General features: G+C 47.5%; 1 protein-coding gene across 2 annotated transcripts in view; it reads right to left on the reverse strand.

The window, feature by feature from the left end:
- Positions 1 to 6,304: 6,304 nt before the first annotated feature.
- Positions 6,305 to 17,437, reverse strand: part of FBXO21 (F-box protein 21) — a gene marked incomplete at its 5' end in the record, with an annotated part of 36,208 nt that continues 25,075 nt past the window's right edge. The window contains 3 exons of one of the 2 annotated variants that reach the window (XM_084253017.1): positions 6,305 to 6,803; positions 13,232 to 13,389; positions 14,911 to 15,101. In XM_084253017.1, coding sequence (XP_084109143.1) covers positions 6,616 to 6,803; positions 13,232 to 13,389; positions 14,911 to 15,101 — 537 coding nt within the window. In that variant the 3' untranslated portion in view covers positions 6,305 to 6,615. Of the gene's footprint in view, positions 6,804 to 13,231; positions 13,390 to 14,910; positions 15,123 to 17,437 lie in introns of both variants that reach the window. The other variant, XM_084253016.1, reaches the window with a different exon arrangement.

A 17,437-nucleotide genomic window follows, 5' to 3' on the forward strand; every position in this document is an offset into this window, starting at 1 on the left:
AGCGCTGGGCAGCAGTGCCGGTCACCCAGTCACAAAGTGACAGCTCTTTGTGAGCTGCTGGGCCACACCATCAACCAACAGTTCTTTGAGACAGCAGGCCCAAGGCCTGGTGCTCCTTTGAGGTGGTGTCAGAGACAGGCCAGCAGCAGGTCCCAGTGAGCAAGCGTGCACGCTCCCAAGCAGGCTTCTTCCCAGCCTTCTCTCCTCTCTACAGGGCCCCCCACCTCCCGGTCTGACCGGACAGGTTTCAGTCCTACGGCTGATTGGACCACGTACCCATCAGCTCATAGCTTGCACCTGATCGATGTCCATTCCATGAACCAGGTGCCAAATCCACAAGCCTGCCCACCGCCTGCCGCTGGGGGGCGCCTCACTGTTGGAGCTGGCCCAGTGGGGCCCCAGGGGCTGCCTGCCCTGGGGTGGTGTGGTAGGGGAACCGCAGCCATCCACCATCACTAGGGCCTCTGCTAGCAGCCTGAGCCCCAAGGGGCCACTGGCAGAGGCAGTATGTGCCCTGTAGGGTAAAGAAAAACGTCAGGCTTTTCTGCCCTCCCGCCATCAGGATAGATGATGGATCCTTGCGGTCCTGAACGCATGCCTGAGGGCGGGCACCTGGAGCAGGGTGCGGGCACAGGTAGATGAGATTCACCTGGGCTAAGACTGGGCTTTTAAGGGCGGCGTCACGGGGACACCAGCAGAAGCCAAGAAAGAAGCAGGAGAAGCCGAGAGAGAAGCAAGAGAAGCAGAAGCCGAGAGAAGGCCGGAAAGCCCAGAGTGAAGACCTGCTGGCGGCTGGGAGGCCTGCCAGCCTCCCGGCCCCCCGGCCTGCCATATGCCTGGTGAACCCCAATAAAAGACCTGCAAAACTCCTGAGGGCTTCAGAACTCCTCCTTCACCCGGTCTGCATGGGATCCTAGAAAACCTGCTCAGTGGCCATACCTGACCCTTAGAACCCTCTCCGGCTGCTGCTCCTAAGGCCTGCAAGCAGTGCTGGGGCCAAGCGCTAGAGCCCCCAAGGGGGCTCTCCAGTTTCAGTCCTTGGTAAAAGCGCCACCCGTGACTGACAAGGCGGGGTGATGGCGCTGTAGCTGCCCTAGGGGAAGTGCAGGCTTACCTCGCTTTAGTGTACTTTTTTTTTTTTTTAACGAGATCCTCCATCAGCAAAGTTTGACATACAGGCGGTTGAGCTTGTGGTTAGCACTTTCTAGTAACGGAATATTTTTTTAATTAAGGTGTGTCTAGGTTTTCAGACATCCCGCGCTTGCATACTTAAAAGACTGCATATAGTGTCAACGTAGCTTTTTACCGGGAAACCAAAGAGGTGTGACTTGCTTCATGTGACACCTACTCGGTCGCCATGGTCTGGAAGCTAGCGCCCGATCTGAGGTGCGCCCGTAGTGGAAACGCGACAACACACTGTACCCGACGCTCTTTGCTGCTCACAGTAAGCTCTGATGAAAGAGCAGCTCGACCAAGCCAGCACTTTAGCTGGCTGGGGAGCCGAAACGCAGGTCAGAACACCTGGGCTTCCTGTGTTGAAAAAGGCAACTGCTTCTGCGCACTCACAGCAAAAGGTCAGGGAAAACCACTTTGAGCACTGAAGGCCTGTGAAACGGCCTCAGCTTCGGCTAGTCTCAGTCAGTCAGGGGAAGAGGACGCGCAGGACAGAGCAGACAGGCAGTACAGCAGACTGGAAAGTTCTGGAAAAGGACTTTAGGTTCCTTTGGATAGCTGGTAATGGTAAGTTAGCTACAGTTTGGAAGGAGCTGTTGCTAGAGGAATCAAGAGCTTATCAAAAGAAACACAAGTCTGGGGCTGGCCCCGAAGTTGCACAGGGAAGTAGGTTGTGAAGCTGCACAGCTCCCGGCAGCATGCACTCCAGCACCCACTTGTGCTGTGACCAGGGAGGCAGGGCCCAAGATGGCAGGACCAGGTGTGTGGGGAAGAGACCAGGGGGCTCCTTCCAGAGTGGGGGCTGGAGCTTCGCACCCACTGCCTCCCCCAAGTGACCCCTCAGTATCCCACTACTGCCAGCCCGAGGCTTGTCTCCTGCCCTTTTCCAAACGGGAGTCTTTACTACATTGGTCGAGTCTCTGCTTCACCCCCCAGTGGGGCTGTGGGGATGAGAGAACTTCCAGCGCAGGGTGCTGGTCCCCAGGAGCCGCCCTGGACTCTGGAGAGGACAACATGGCCATGGAGAGTTGGGCGCTGGGAAGGACACGGGAAGCGGGTAGGACGCGGTGAGGCAGAGACTGGGCTCACAGGGGGCCATTTCCCAGGCTCCCCGCAGTTAAGTGGCAGGCCTGTGACCCGCTGTTCTGGCTACTGAGGCGCAGGAACACAGCTCGCTCCTCCCCTCTGCTTCCCTCCTGGCCCAGACAGCAGCTGAGGCAGCAGAGCTCCCTGCAGGGAGAGTGCCACTGCCGGGGGCCGGGTGAGCACAGGATGCTGTGCTGGCCACAGGACAGCCTGAGGTAACACAGGCCATCTCCCTGCACAGGGGTGCGTCCTGAGGGGGGAAGCGGGCACGTGAAGCCGACCGTGACAGGAGACGGTGGCTGCCAGCTTCCTCACCTTCACCCCCAACCTTCTTCAAGGAGTGTGGGTGCAAGGGCTCTTTGAAACCTCCCGGATGTGTCCCTCCAGCTCACTCCCCTTCAGGAGGGAGAGCCCAGTGCTCTTGGAAGCTGGGCACGGGAGAGGCTGGTCTCTAAATGAGAGCGTGAGAACCCGCCAACCCATTCCCCTGCCCAGTACCACCCAGGCAAGAAAGTTTTACTGTGTTCCAGCCATAGTCTGTTTTGGGGTCTATTTATTACAGAACTAGCATTACCCTAATACAACAGCATTGCGAAATGGCCATAGTACATTGATTCTGTAATTGCACATAATTTCATTCACTGAAGGAATGTTCTTTACCCTCAAGATCTAAATTTTCAGAACTGCAACATTAAAAGTGAACGTCGGCTGCAAGGCAAAGGGTTAACAACATGGCGAGGTAGCTGCTCAAGTTGTTGTAGTGTGAGGGTAGTCAGAGCTGAGAGCTGCGGTCAGATATTGGGGTTTTTGGCCTGGTTCCCACCAACCAGCTATATGCTTGACGTCCTCTCTGTGCCAGGCAGGCCCAGACCTCACCGGCGTCAGCAAATGACCTCCCGTAGGCGCTGTGGCCTATTTCGTTATAGCCCACGACCGGAGTGTGTTTTTTACCATTTTGAAAACAAAGAGTATGTGACAGAGAATGAACACAGACTGCAAAAAAGTATCTGCTCCTTGGCCCTGCCCTGGGAGGCTGTGAACAGCTCGGGTGCAAGGCTCCAAGTCAGCACGCGGTACAACACAACGCGTGCGTTATAGTTAGCCGTGTCCCCCCCACAAAGAAGTTTCCACAGAGCCATATTCTGCATTTCTTCTAGGTGAACATTCTCTCCTCCCCTCCAAAAACACGAAGACCTGTATCTTTGTTATGGCCACAAGATACTTTGAAATCAAGAAGTTGCTGGTAGTCCAATTTCACTGACGTGGAATGTGGACGAAGCAGAAGTATCCCCTTTCACAGCAAAGGGACCTGAGGTAGCAGAACGTGAAGCGTGACTCAATTTAATGTTAACACCGAGACAAACACCAGAGCAAGGCTTTAAGTAGATATTATAAAATGTTAAACTAACTTAGCAACAGTATTTAATGCTGGTTTTTTTCGATAAGATACTTTCTTCTGTGTAAATGCACTTACAATGGAGATCTACCCTGAGGCCAGGCAGAGACAACACAGAGCCGGCCTTCCAAAGTCTGATGAGATACGTGTTTTCGAACAAGACGCTGGGCAAAGCTGGTCTGACAGGGAGGCTAGTTTAGACACAACCGACATCTCAGGGAGACAAGGGTTTCCGAAAGTACATCTGCGAGCACGGGCCGCGGCGCGGAGGGGCGGGGGCGTGCTGGGGTCTCAGGAGTTAGGAAGACAGAGCACACTACCCTCCTCTTGGAAAGGCAACAACCAGCGTGTAGTGCAGGGTCTGAGAAACACGGCCGCGCGGGAGGCCGGGGCTGGAGCCTGGCTGTGCTTTCGTCCGGGGCCATCCAGGGAGCGGCGCTGCAGGAAGTCGGACGGACGCGTCTCGCGCGGCTGTCGAGTGGGCATCGGCGCCAGCCCGGAGCCTGGGTTTCCCGCAGCGCATCTGCAACACATCTCACAACACGCACCTTCACACAAGTAAAATGCCGCAACCTTTGCAGCATCACCACATAAAAGATGACTAGCCAGTTTATAAAACAAATGTTTGGCAGGGAAATCACAGTAAAGGTACCCTGTTTGCTCACCGATGCTAAGAAAAATGGAGGAGCGGAAATGGTTGCATATTTGGATCAGAAGTGGGAGACGCTCTGCTGTGGTCACGATGCGCTTTCTGCACCAGAAGGAAATTGGGCAGGCGAGCGGTGGGTTTCTCTGGGTAAGTTCCATTTATTAATCATTGTACAAAAAAAATCTTGGCATTCATTTGAAGAGAAAAGAAGTTACTATATCCAAATATTTAGTATTTTAACATTGTGAAAGTTCTACTTTCATAACAGGGCTTTTTAAAATGGAGAAAACTTTTGGAAAAATTTTAAAAAGAAACTTATGATTTATTAGAGTACAGGATCCAAAACACATTTTTAGAAAAATATAAAGTGCCCAAATACCAACTTACACAGGTGACACAGGCTTTCTGGAGCCAAATGAAGCATTCATGAAGAACACATTTAAAAACTGTCTAGATACATATTTACACTGGGTCAGTAAAGGTAAAACCATCTTTCTTGGCTTTGATGTTACTCTAAGAAAAAAGGAAACCAAACCAAAAAACCAACAGTTAAAACTCTCGGCATGCTCCAGGTTCTTAGTAATGCATCTCATTAACTCCATATTACCTAGTTTTCACCTTTAAATGAGAGTAGTGTAAACCCCTCAACCTCGGGAAGGCTGGGCATTGTGAGTCGTCACCATTTCAGATCGAGTCCAAATCACAGGACTTTGGATTTGACTGCAGAGGAAGGTGGACGCCGGACGACAGCCGACTCAGGCTGGAGGAGGTCCCCATCTCGTTTTAGGAACGGCTGATCAGCTGCTGTTGCCAAGTAAGTGGCCTCAGTCGGTCCCCCAACTGTGGGCATCCCAGGGTTTCCAGAGCATAAACAAGAGGCAGTCATCAAAGGTGGTGTGAAAATACTGCATGCAAATGAACGGGTGGCGAGAGGGGGCCGGATCACAGCCCCCCAAAGTCTCAATCACTAGAGCAATTGATTTGCTTAAGCTTAAAGTAACTAACTCCAAGTTAGCTTCTACTGCTAACTACATGATCAGCTGGCTTGAGACTGGCGGGTCGAGTACGGGGGGAGTCCCAGAGCTGCAGAAGGACCCCGTGCCTTCACTCACCCAGAAGGACAGGAAAGAAGCCTGTCCTTGAAGGCAGAGGCGGACCCCGGGAGCGGGCGGGAGGCCGGGCCTCCTCTGGAGCTTTCCTGGCAGTGGCGACTGAGGAGGCGCGTCACACCCCACCCTCCTTCCCACTGATCCAACACTCTTCCACCTAGAGACGCTTTATTTCTGCCTTGCCACATTCAAAGAGGGTTTAAAATGACTCTAAGGAATGATGGGGCATCTGAGACCTCCTTTAAAAAAATTTTTAAGGTTCATTATTTCTTTTTTCTGGTACCACAGAGAAATCTCATTTTTGGGTCTCGGGGGACCATGGAGTATGGTTTCTGAGCACAAACATTTTAACATCAGATTGTACTTCTCATTATAAAGACAAATCAAGATTGACTGAAGATCTACTCATGATATTGGACTGTTAGAATTTTGTTTAAAAAGTAATTATTTTAGAGGGAGGAATAATAGATGAATGTGGAAAGGTTTATTCACAAAGGCCATTATTAGGCCTTTTCTCAAAAAATGTGTAATAAAATAGAAAAGTAATAATTTGTAGAGCTATTCTGAGAGAGGAATATGGCAGGAAACGGTTATTCTCCCAATACAAAGAAGAAAAAGACAAATGTCTGAAATCTGTTTCAACTGTTAGAAAAAAATAAATTCAAATGATCTGATTACATGAGCTTGTTATTGTCCCCATCTCCAAGATGCTGCCAAGGTCGCATACGGCTTCACCTCTGAATAAGCAACTAACTTCAGGGCAGAAAGATAAGACAACCCAACCTCGGACTGCACGCGTTCCATCCAGAAATCAGAAAGAAATGACTGCGAATGCGTGACCCGTCTGCCAGCACACGAAACGCCGCAGACATCATGGCAAGTGAAGGAGAGAATGTTGAGAGAGGAGTGTCGACGTGAGACGTCATGAAGACAGAATGTCACGAACTGTCACCACAGGACAAGCATACAAGCCATGCCACTGGACACAGTGCCTTTCAAACGAATTCACTAGTGTAGGCGGAGAGCAACATTGTCTTTGCAGCTGGAGGAGAGCACACGTTAGTTCACCTTAGGAGGCGGCAACCAGCACTACCGGCGAGGCGGCCTTCCCGGTGGAGAAGCCAGGAGCGGAGCCGCCTCTGAAATCCTGTTCTCTTGGGAGATAGCAGCAGCAGCAAAGGTGCAATGTCCTCTACGAGACTTTACTCTACATTCTCTTTCTTTGCGCTGTAAATATTCTGCACCGTTTCATAGACAGACTCCAGATCCTCTGGATATCGAATCTCTAGCTCTGCGTTGGGGATGTAGTGAGTGCCAGTAAACTCTGAGAAATAGCGTCCGACATCAGGGTGCGAGATCTCTTGAGGCTCCACATTATATTCCAAGTTTTCTGTTGGTAAAGAGGCACATGGATATTCTCGTTAAGAATGAATTTCTGTGGCACCTTTTATGCAGAGAACTTCCTATTACTCCTTCAAATGGCCTCTTCCAGGTGCGTGTCGGGGGAGACAGATGGTAATGGAACTTAGAAAAAGGCAACAAGCGGCGATGAGGGGATGGAGGGAAGCTGGCACGGCGCCACACCAAACAAAAGCATTTTCTTTTTCTCTGAACAAGATATCTGGCTCCAGCAAAACTCAGCAGTCTCTTGGGGACTGGCAAACTAGAGACTCCCCACTTCCTTTGACTACATCAAACAGTCAAACGCATGGGACAAAGGAACCTCAGCAACCTCGCGTTTTGCCAGTAGTTAAGCTTTGAGGTCTCCATATCCTCTGGCTACAAGCCTCAAACCTGCACGAGCCAACCCCCTCACTGCCCGAATTTCTTTAAATATGGCTGCACGCTTGCTAAGGCGAGCATGTCACAGGCTGCTGGGAGAGCCGGCGGGAGGATCAGGAAAGCGTGCGCACTCCAGACCCTCTCGGATGTGGGCTCTGACAGCTGCTAAGAGAGCCTTGCTAGCTCTTTCCCCTGCTCTCTGAAGAGAGAACAGAGATAAGATGCCTTTAAATAGAATAATTAAAAACAAACAAGCAAACCACGATCACAACACATGTATTTTCGAGGCTGAAATCTTTCCAGATGGTATCTCCAATAAAGCATGACTTGAAAAACAGCTCCTCTAGGGGCCCAACGGAAGGACGGGGTGTGTGCCCTCTCAGCGTCAGAAGCCAGCCAAGACTGGGCGTGGGCCCCACCCAGAAGTCCAGCCTTGTCTTCCCCATCAGCAGCTGACCATGTCCCAAGCAGACTGGTTCCCATGGATACAAAGCCTCACTTGTCCAGCGAGCGCGTGAGCCTTGCTGACAGGCTAACCCCACCTGTGCAGATTATTCCTAGCAGCTCCGTTAAACACCCTGAAATGTAGCTGCATGCCCGGCACACAGATGCACATGGGGTCCTCAAGAAGACTCTCTTTGGGAGAGGGCAGTTTGTAGACTTCAACCTGTTACTTTTTTCTTAACCACAGATGGGAGCACTTAAAGAAATATTATGCCACAGTAGTTCTAGGCTGTTAATTCAGACTATGGACAGAGACAGATCAGTGTGCTGAGGAAATCACACACAAATCATGTGCAAGGACGAGATTATCTCATCTCAGCATGACTTAGAACAAAAATGTGGAAACACACGTCCAGCTGTGGGTCAGCAGTAAGTAAACGGGGAACATTATTCAGCTCGCTACAGCCAGGAAAACGAGCAAGCCGTTTCCAGGCTCCTGTGTGGGTTACGGGGGCACAAACTACCCACGACTTAAAAAGGGCCAAGAAGGCCACCTATTGGGGCTGCCACATTACACAGGGCACAGTGACAGTTAAGAGGGTTCTTTTAAACTGGGCACTTAGAGCAGTGTCTGCACAGGCATAGCCATGCGGTGCTCTCCCCACTCAAGGATCCCTGAGAGGAAACCACATCAGTGCGCGCATGTCTCCCTAGTCCTTAGTCTTGGAACGTACACATATGGATCTAAACATAACCATATATACTTAAAATTCAGTGTTGCTTTATGTGTTTCTTCATACGAAAGTTTACCTGCAACTGGTTTGTGTAACTGCAGCTAGTATTCCATGGTTTGGACATACCCCAGTTTACTAGGCAAGTCCTTATGAATGACACTCCTTTGCCATTACGAGGAGGGGAACACAGACCCCCTGTGTGCGCGTGTGCGCATATGTGTGTTTCTAGTGAACAAAGGGGAGGAACTGCTAAGTCAAGGGAGAATGAGCACATTTGACTTTAACAATTTAAGAAAGGGTGTGCCAAGCCACCCTCTGAAGTGGCTGAGATGTACACCCCAGCTCCGGGGGCGATTCCTTACTCACTTGCCAGCACTTGCAGACTGCCCTGGACTGTCTGGGTGCGGGGTGTGGGCATGGAAACTTCACATTGGAAGCGTAAGAATTTATGCAAAAAGGAAAGTTACACTTGGTGAGGCACACCATATAGCAAGCATGCTACAAAGTGCTGTATCATTAAAAACCAAACACATTTGAGAACCGGACTTTCACATCACAGCTGAACTCCCAACCTTTCAATAGGGGCAGCTGACTTAGAGTCAGAGCATCCATGAAACTCATTTTTCCGTACCTCAGAAGTAGGCATGGAAGTTGGGCCGGGAGTTGCCGCTTCCTTACTGGACCTACAAAGTATTAAAGTTGCCCCCTAGTGGAAACAGAAAATTATGAACGCCCAAGATGCTGTGTATGTCCCTCAGTAGGACGTAGGGGAAATCTAACACGTGGAGGGAGATATTCCTTTAACTGTGCACACAAACCATCCGAAGATGTCACGTATGCGAGTGGTTCACAACTCTTCAACTGTGGAAATTTAATAATGATAAAAGTGCTCATCAGTGGGCTCTACCCACTAATGGGTGAAAACTTAAATCAAGAAATGTCTAGGGTCTCCCTGGTGGCTCAAGGGGTTAAATCTCACACTATGAACCAATCTGCAGCCTGTGCAGCACGAGTTGGGATCCCCAACCAGGGAGCTACCCACCTGGCGCAGCAGACCTCTCCTGTCTCACCCGCTGCTCCTCTCAGCAGTGTATTTCAGTGGATCTGCCTGTTCTGCTCCCCACTCTTGTCTCTGGTGAATCCTCTCACCCCTGCACCTCTGGCCTGTACCCCAGCTCTTGAATGCATAAATAAATATTTAAAAAAGAAAGAAAGAAAAAGTCTAAAAACCCAGAACTGTTCAAAAATATATTTAAATAAGTATTTAAAAAAAACGTAGTACCCTTTAGGCTTCCGACAGGCTAAATACATGCTAATTTTTTCCACATGATTTTAGCCCACTGACTATGGGAGAAGAGGGGGAATGGGAAAGAGAGAGACAGAAGAGTGGGGAGGAGGGTCTGGAAGAGCGAAGGGGAGGAACCTTCTTATTTATAGTAGTCGGGGGAATAACAGCAGTAGAAAACCACCATCCTACAATTCTCATAATAATTTAGGCAAGGAGATTCAACAGGTTCTAAAATAAGATTATTGGGGAATAGGATATTCACAGGACGCCACAGTAAAACTCCATGAACTTGTTAATTAGAAAAGGAAAATTGTCCCTTATGGTGAGTCACGATCTCAGCAGGCGACCAAACTGGGTCTTACCGCTAGTGGGATGCGGAACACCGCGGGCTTCCGGAAGACACGGCGCTGATGCACACAGCACTGGGTGGGAAGGGTTCTTGCCAGTGATGTTAACTGGGTCTAATCAAGCCTCCAATTTAATTTCCAACTCACAGAAAATACAGATTAAAAAAGCAGTAAGACAATTCCACAATATTAGACTATTTACAAGACAATCGGCCTGATCGTGCCCAAAAAAAGCCTCATGAAAAAGGAAACAAAGACAAGGAGGAATGAGGAAGTGGTTTTTTTTTTAAAGATTAATTATTTATTTATTTGCACAAGCACTGGGTACAGTCGGAAGCGCAGGAGGGTGAGAGAATTCACCAGAGCCAGAGCAGGGAGCAGAGCAGGCAGAAGGACCGAAGTACGCTGCTGAGGGGAGCAGCGGGCGGCAGGAGAGGTCTGTGCGCCATGTGGGACCCTCCTCCGGTGGCTGGGGGGTAGCCGGGGATCGAACCGGCACTGCAGAGGCTACAGGCAGCTTCGCAACCCAGCGCTCAACCACTGCGCCACCGGGGAGGCCCGGAAGTGGTTTTTAATAAGAGACTAAAGAGGCATGACTGAATGAGACGCGCGGGTGCCGGCTGGATCATGAGTTAGACACAAATAGCCATAAAAGCTATTTGGTGACAACTGGGAAATTTGAAAACTGACTGAATGTGACAGTAGAATGAAAATTTTTATTAGGTGCAATGATGTAATTGTGGTAATGCAGAGAAATATCCTTATTCTTACGTGATGCGGGATTAAGTAACTGGGTCACAGTGTGTGCAATAGTCTGTCAATGCTGTGTGAAGACCTGCCAGAATGGTCACCTCCAGGAACAAAACAGCTTGATTCAGACAGAGATGATGGGTGGGAACTGACATGATCCGATGAGAGAGGGTCTCAATTACCTCCGGGTCAGGCAAGGAGTCGGGACTGCCAATGCAACACTCCTGATGGGTAGTTTAAGCGGAAGGAACCTGGTCTGAGTGGCATGTTGGGAAGATCCTCTAGCTGTTGCTAAGGAAGATGGCCTGTGGGGGACAAGCTTGGTGGCAGATGCCAGGTACGAAAGCAAGAAATATCTGTGGCGTGGAGTGAAATGAGAGCCACATTCAGATAGAGAATCCATGTGCTCTGTTGATTAACTGAATGGACGATGGGGTGTGGAGAACAGAGAAGAGATGGTGCCAGGTGGCGCTCCTCAAGGAGAGAAGAGCATGAGCAGGTTGGGGTGGAGACCAGAGACTGGCACAATGAGTTCCTTCAGAACACTGAGACACCAGAACAACTTCTGAGCGCCTCCACGTGCAGAGGCGCAGGGGGCTGCCTCCGAGGCAGGCATGGAGCTCAAACAAGAGCACGGACGGCAATGAGTCTTTGGGAAAGGCAGGCACACAACCAGTTAACAAGGCCAGAGAGAGAAAAAAATGGTCCAGGAGAGCCTTTTGGGGTGAGAAGCGCCTGGAAAAGGAGCACCTCATGTCATGTCAGGCCTTTCTGGGGAGCTCCCCATGGAGTTCCTCTCCGTCTGTACCCACCGCCACTTAGCACAGGCTGGAATACAGCAGATACTTAGGAAACACTGATGAAGGATTGACAGAATGGCTCACAGAAGGAGATGGACAGCTATTGCCGGGTAACAATACCGGATGTTCAGTTCTAAGAATGTTCAAAAAGTCTCAGAACTTAAAATTACTAAAGGCAATTTTGCTAATGTTACTCACACTTAGTTCAATCTCAAGTTTTAGAGACTGTAAAACTGACACCCAGATATTAAATTTTGTTTTCACGAAATCATTACACTATTAGGATTCTAATCCTTATGCAGCAGGTTTACTTAAGATACCATTAGAGATGAATTCCTGAACCTTCAACACAGACACCGGACAAATTCAGAACTCTAAGAACACAATACCCAGTGTCACCTACTCTAGAAAACCCATTTTAAAATTAAGATGTTTCTAAAAACTCAAGATCCTGACAGTCCCAGTATCAACCCTGCAGGATGGCAGTGCAGGTGCAGGTGATCACAGGCCCCGGAGCAGAGGGGTGGTGCGCCCCTACTCTTGTGATGCAGAGTGTGCCATGAGCGGTGGGGGCGCAAGCAGTTTACCAAATCATTCAATAATTTCCAAATCAGCTGCACACTTTTAGAAATGGTTAGTATGGTTTTATTTTTTTAACTTGACCCAGCCCTATTCAAGTCTGCATCACTGTCAGTGTTTCTGACAGAATCAATACCCACCTACTTTTAAAACTTCCACATTAATGTTGATAGAGGTTAAATGACTTGCAGCCTCAATGAACAAATTCTCTTGATGTTACTATTGTGCCCGATCCTTTGTCAGATCCTTTGTTAGTTTCTGATGAATTATAATAATTAAGAGCAAGCCTTTTTGATACTCATGGTATTTTTATACATCTAATATTTCTATTACTGAATTTATCAGAATGTAATATTCACTTAGATCAAACTTGATGTCTAAGTCAGACACAAAAAGATACATGCAGCATGATGGCTTTTAAGGAGAAGGCTATTTGCCAAGTTCTCTGGGTTCAAACCTATACTCTTAAGTTAAAATTTAAGTAACTGTGCAGTTTTTCTTCAGGTATGAAACGAGTATGATGATGGTCATTACAGTTCTCAAATAGCTGATATACATTAGGACTAGTCACACAGCAGCACTATGTTGTGAAGCCTTCACAGGCAGGCATGCGTAAAGTTCATGTCATTAATACAGGGACAAAGGGAGATTGATCCTGTAGGCATGTTCTCTAACCTACCTCCACAGGCTCCATGTGTCCCATCGCAAGGGTGCCCTGTGCTAGTACATGTCAGGGGTTGGCGGCAGCCCCAGATACCTAGGACGCACCTGCTGGCTCTCCCTGGTGTTCTGAGAGCAAGTGCTGAGGACTGCAGTTTCACCATGGCTACTTGAGGGTGTCTCTGGGGGAAGCACTGGAATACATTTCTGGTGATGATGTAGGGGGAGACCCCAGGGGCAGTGACTATTTAACCCTTAGTATGGCCACAGCAGTGCATACCAGTCCATATTTAAACACTGGTCCTGATGAGTTAGTCATGGGACAGCTGCCATCTCTGAAGACATTGCAGACCAGTGCCCACAGCGCCCACATGCTCACATGTATGCTTACAAATTGCCTGGTGCCATTCAAGGAAATAGAGCCAGCTACTTACCTTGGGCTGCATATCTACAGGAACCATCCTCCACCAGAACATTGTAGAAAGGCTGGTGATGGCCATGAGGCAGGCTGTGGACATTCATGTTTCGAATCCATTCGTGTCCCATCATGCAGGTGGGGTCCCAGCCATAGATCACGCAGTTATAGCCATACCTGGTGAACACAAGAGCAAGGGCGAATCAACTCCCTGGAACTTGTCACAGCAACCACAACATGTACATGATCTTAAGTTCGGGCGCTGATAAATTTACCTGCTTTTATTCCATGTTAAATCATTTTTCAGGACACCCCTGAACCTCTTTATATACACCTTCCACTATCATTATAGCACTTTATTTGGAAAAGGGCACTTTTCAACAAAGAATGACAGGATAAATGGAAACAGTATCAGGACCCAGGCCGGATAACTAAACATAGCATATCAGTTCTCAATAGAATAAAGACCTGATGTAAAATACAAAACTTCAAATACCTTTTTGACCCAGAATAAAGGCTCCTATAAACAAGGTACTAGAAATATAATCCATAAAGGAAAAGATTGATCAATGTGACAGTATTAATGGATTCAAATTCAGACTATAAAAAATACCGAGGACAACTGGGAAAAAAGGACCTCTGACTAGGTATTTGAGGAGGCTAAAGAATTATTTTTCCTTAGTTGTGACAATTGGAGGGTAAACAAATTTTTTAAATAAGAAAGAGCCCTTACCTTTGAGAGATATTAAATAGGTACAAATGAAATGATATCTGGTATTTGTTTCTGGGTGGGGGAAGATCTGGGAAGTGTAGTGAGACAATGAAGGCTGACCCTATATGGAAGCTGTTGAAGCTGAATATGGGAATATGATCTTTTTTGTTATACTTGTCTTTCTACTTCTGTACATGTTTGAAAATCCCCTAATAAATTTTAAAAAAGAAAAACACTATGCAGAACTACGAAAAGATATTTGCAACTTACCTGCTGACAGAGAACAGTACACTGGATAAAGAATGACCACAAATCAACAAGGGAAGACTATTAACTCAATTGAATACTAAGCAAAGTACTTGAAGTACTAAGTAAAAGGAAACTGAAATGGCTGTTAGATACTTAAGAACCTTAATCCGTGTGGTAATCAGGGAAAAGCCAATTCAAACCACAATGAAATATGACTTGCGATTTATACTCAGGTACATTTTTAAAGGTTTGGCAACACCCCATGTTGGTGGGCAGAGGCATTCTCAGCTCCTAGGCTTATGGTCAGATATAAACTAGCACAACCAATTTGGCAACAGCTACATTTCTGCCTACTAAATCATGTGTACAGCACCCTAGTATCCAGCCCTGTGGTCCAGCCAACCCCTACTCACAACTCTGAGTCAAGGAGACGGAGTTAAAGAGCAAGAATGCAGAAATGACCGGGAAAATGCTTACGGTTGCTTCCACCTTCCCACAGAGAAGGGTCACACATTAAAAGGTCACTAAAATCTCCCAGTTAGGAAAGCGAGTCCCTTCTTAGGGAAAGGAAAATCTAGGTATGGTTCCTTCTGGCTTCCGGTCCATCCTGTGGCGGGTACAGAGTTGCTGCTCCGGGTCAGGTCTCCTTCCAGCGAGTCCTACTGCTCCCGAGAGATGGCGCTCCTGGGCCCCGTGCGTCCTCTGCAGCCACCTCTGTGAATGTGCCAGGCACTCACCTCTTATGCTTCATAATAAGCCCAATGGAGTAGCAGACATCTCTGTGCTTCTCGTGAGAGCGGAGCTTCACCTCCACGCCCACCTCCTCTTTTTTGCGCTCTATGTGCTCTAAGGTGTGCTGCACCAGATAGCCCACCGCCCCGTGCTGCCCGGGGTCGAGGGTTTGGATGTGCTGGAGGATGTCAAGCACCTTCAAGACAAGACAGAAAGACTAGGAGATAATATTTTCATTTAGGCCTTTTCTTTTTCGCGGCACGGGATATAGGCCTACCTAAGCTGATAAAGGACGGCGAGGCGGCACCGAGCTGAGGACCCCAGTCTCCGCGACAGCTTCATACAGGTGCCCAGAGTTGGGGAACTCACTCCTAGTGCTGGGAAAGCATCTTTTTTGCACAGTGTGAGTACAAGAAATTTTTCTTTTTTAAGATTTTTTTTTTAAATTCATGTATATAAGAACCGGGATACAGGCAGATGTGCGGGAGGGTGAGAGGGTTCACCAGAGACAGAGCAGGGAATAGAACAGGAAGGAATTATTTAGAAACACAATGGACTGGAGTAAGCATGGGGTGAGGAAACAAGAGCCTGCCGTTGATAGGCACATCTGGATTAGTGAGTTCAAAAAGGTTCCAACAGTGTTGGTCAATGTGGTCACTCCATTTTTTTTTATTATTTTTTAAATTATACATATGTTTTACATCATTCCTCATTTTTGTACAATGTATGCTTTCTCATCTCAGTTATAGTCCCCATGAAAATGGGCCTCCCCTGGTGGCGCAGCGGTTGAGCGCTGGGCTGCGAAGCTGCCTGCAGCCTCTGCAGCACCAGTTCGATCCCCGGCCGCCGGCGAGGGTCACACATGGCACAGCAGACCTCTCCTGTTGCCCACTGCTCCCCTCAGCAGTGGATTTCGTCAATCTCCTATTCTGCTCCCTGCTCTGGCTCTGGTGAATTCTCTCACCCTCCCTCGCTTCTGACTGTACCCAGTGCTTGTATAAATAATCTAAAAAGAAAAAAGGAAAAAAAGAAATTCCCACCTGTTTTGATCCTACTCCCTTTCTCCGCCCCCTGAAGAATGTCTCTGGTTTATAGTTGCTTGTTGATTTTGATTTTCACTTCATTATAATTCCTCCCTCCTTGATCCCTTATTTGGATCCTCTACATTCCTCCTATAAGTGAAACCATTCGGTATTTTTTTCTTTCTGGCTTATTTCACTGAGCATGATCCCTTCCAGCTCCATCCATGTTGCAAATTGCATGAGTTTATCTTTTTTGATTGCTGAGTAATATTCCATGGTGTATATGTACCACATCTTCTTGATCCAGTCATCTATTTTTGGGCATTTGGGTTGTTTCCAGAGCTTACTTATTGGAACTAGCGCTGCCATAAACATAGGGGTGCAGGTGCCCTTGTAAATTAATGTTTTTGTGTCCTTTGATCACTATTTTTTTAATAAACAGAGAGGAAATGATTTTAACCATGAATTGCAGGAAAAATAAATGCTAAAAGCTGCTTCAATCGAGATCAACAGGATGTTTGCTAGAGCTGCCTGGTGTTGTGTAAGATGGAAAGGGTCACAGAGAAGCCTCCAAAGCAATGTAAATCACTTTACTTTATGACCTTATACTTGAGGGAGGAAGACATGTGTGTCAGGATTCTGAAATCCTACCAGTCATTTCAATTATTTTAGCCCAGAATGGAATTCAGTATTCAAGTGAGCAGGAATTGATTTGGAATTTAAATGACTAGCTGACAGAAGCAGAACTGTGTAACTTCAAATTTACATTCCACTGTACATGGTGCCTCTACAGATAAACAAAAATCCAAATGCAGTATACACATGCACGCACTCTCTCTCCTCCCCGCTCTTATTTAACATCCATATATCACAGAACGTAGCAGAGGGTGTCTTGACATGGTTCTCCTTTGGAAATAGGACACCTACTGACACCCAAACCACAGCAGCTTAGTACATGGAGCGACCTGGGCTTGAGTTCAGCAATATAAACTCACTGTTTTTATCTTTCAATTTGTTTCTTCACTTATCAAATGACAATTAGTAACTGCCCTACTTCCTGATAGATTTTGAGCCTCTGAGTCTGTTGTGAAAACTACAGTTTTACGTAATATAAGACATTCTAAAACCCAATCTTGTCTTTGAGATTGAGATTTGCAGGATCTCACTAACTATTGAACAATAATTTCTCTGCTGGTCTTTGTGCCAAGCTTGCCACATTTTTTATTACTTCAATTAATCCACCCAGCATGAAGGTTTCTCATATAGAAACTGCCAATTTCCAGAAGAGGAACCACGCTTAGTAAAGCCAAGTAACTTGCCTGCGGTGGGAGTTAAGAAGATTTGGAGAGAAGGCTGGAACTCAGGCTTACTCTATTGTGTAGTTCTCAATCGTTGACATATTCAAAGCAAGAGGAGAACTCTTTATTATGAAAATTCTAAACACACAGAAATTGGACAGAATGTTATAACCCCAAGTACCCTAAATTCAGTTTCAACCAGTATTACCTGA

The sequence above is a fragment of the Talpa europaea genome (assembly GCF_964194135.1).
Source record: "Talpa europaea genome assembly, chromosome: 14".
NCBI lineage: Eukaryota > Metazoa > Chordata > Mammalia > Eulipotyphla > Talpidae > Talpa > Talpa europaea.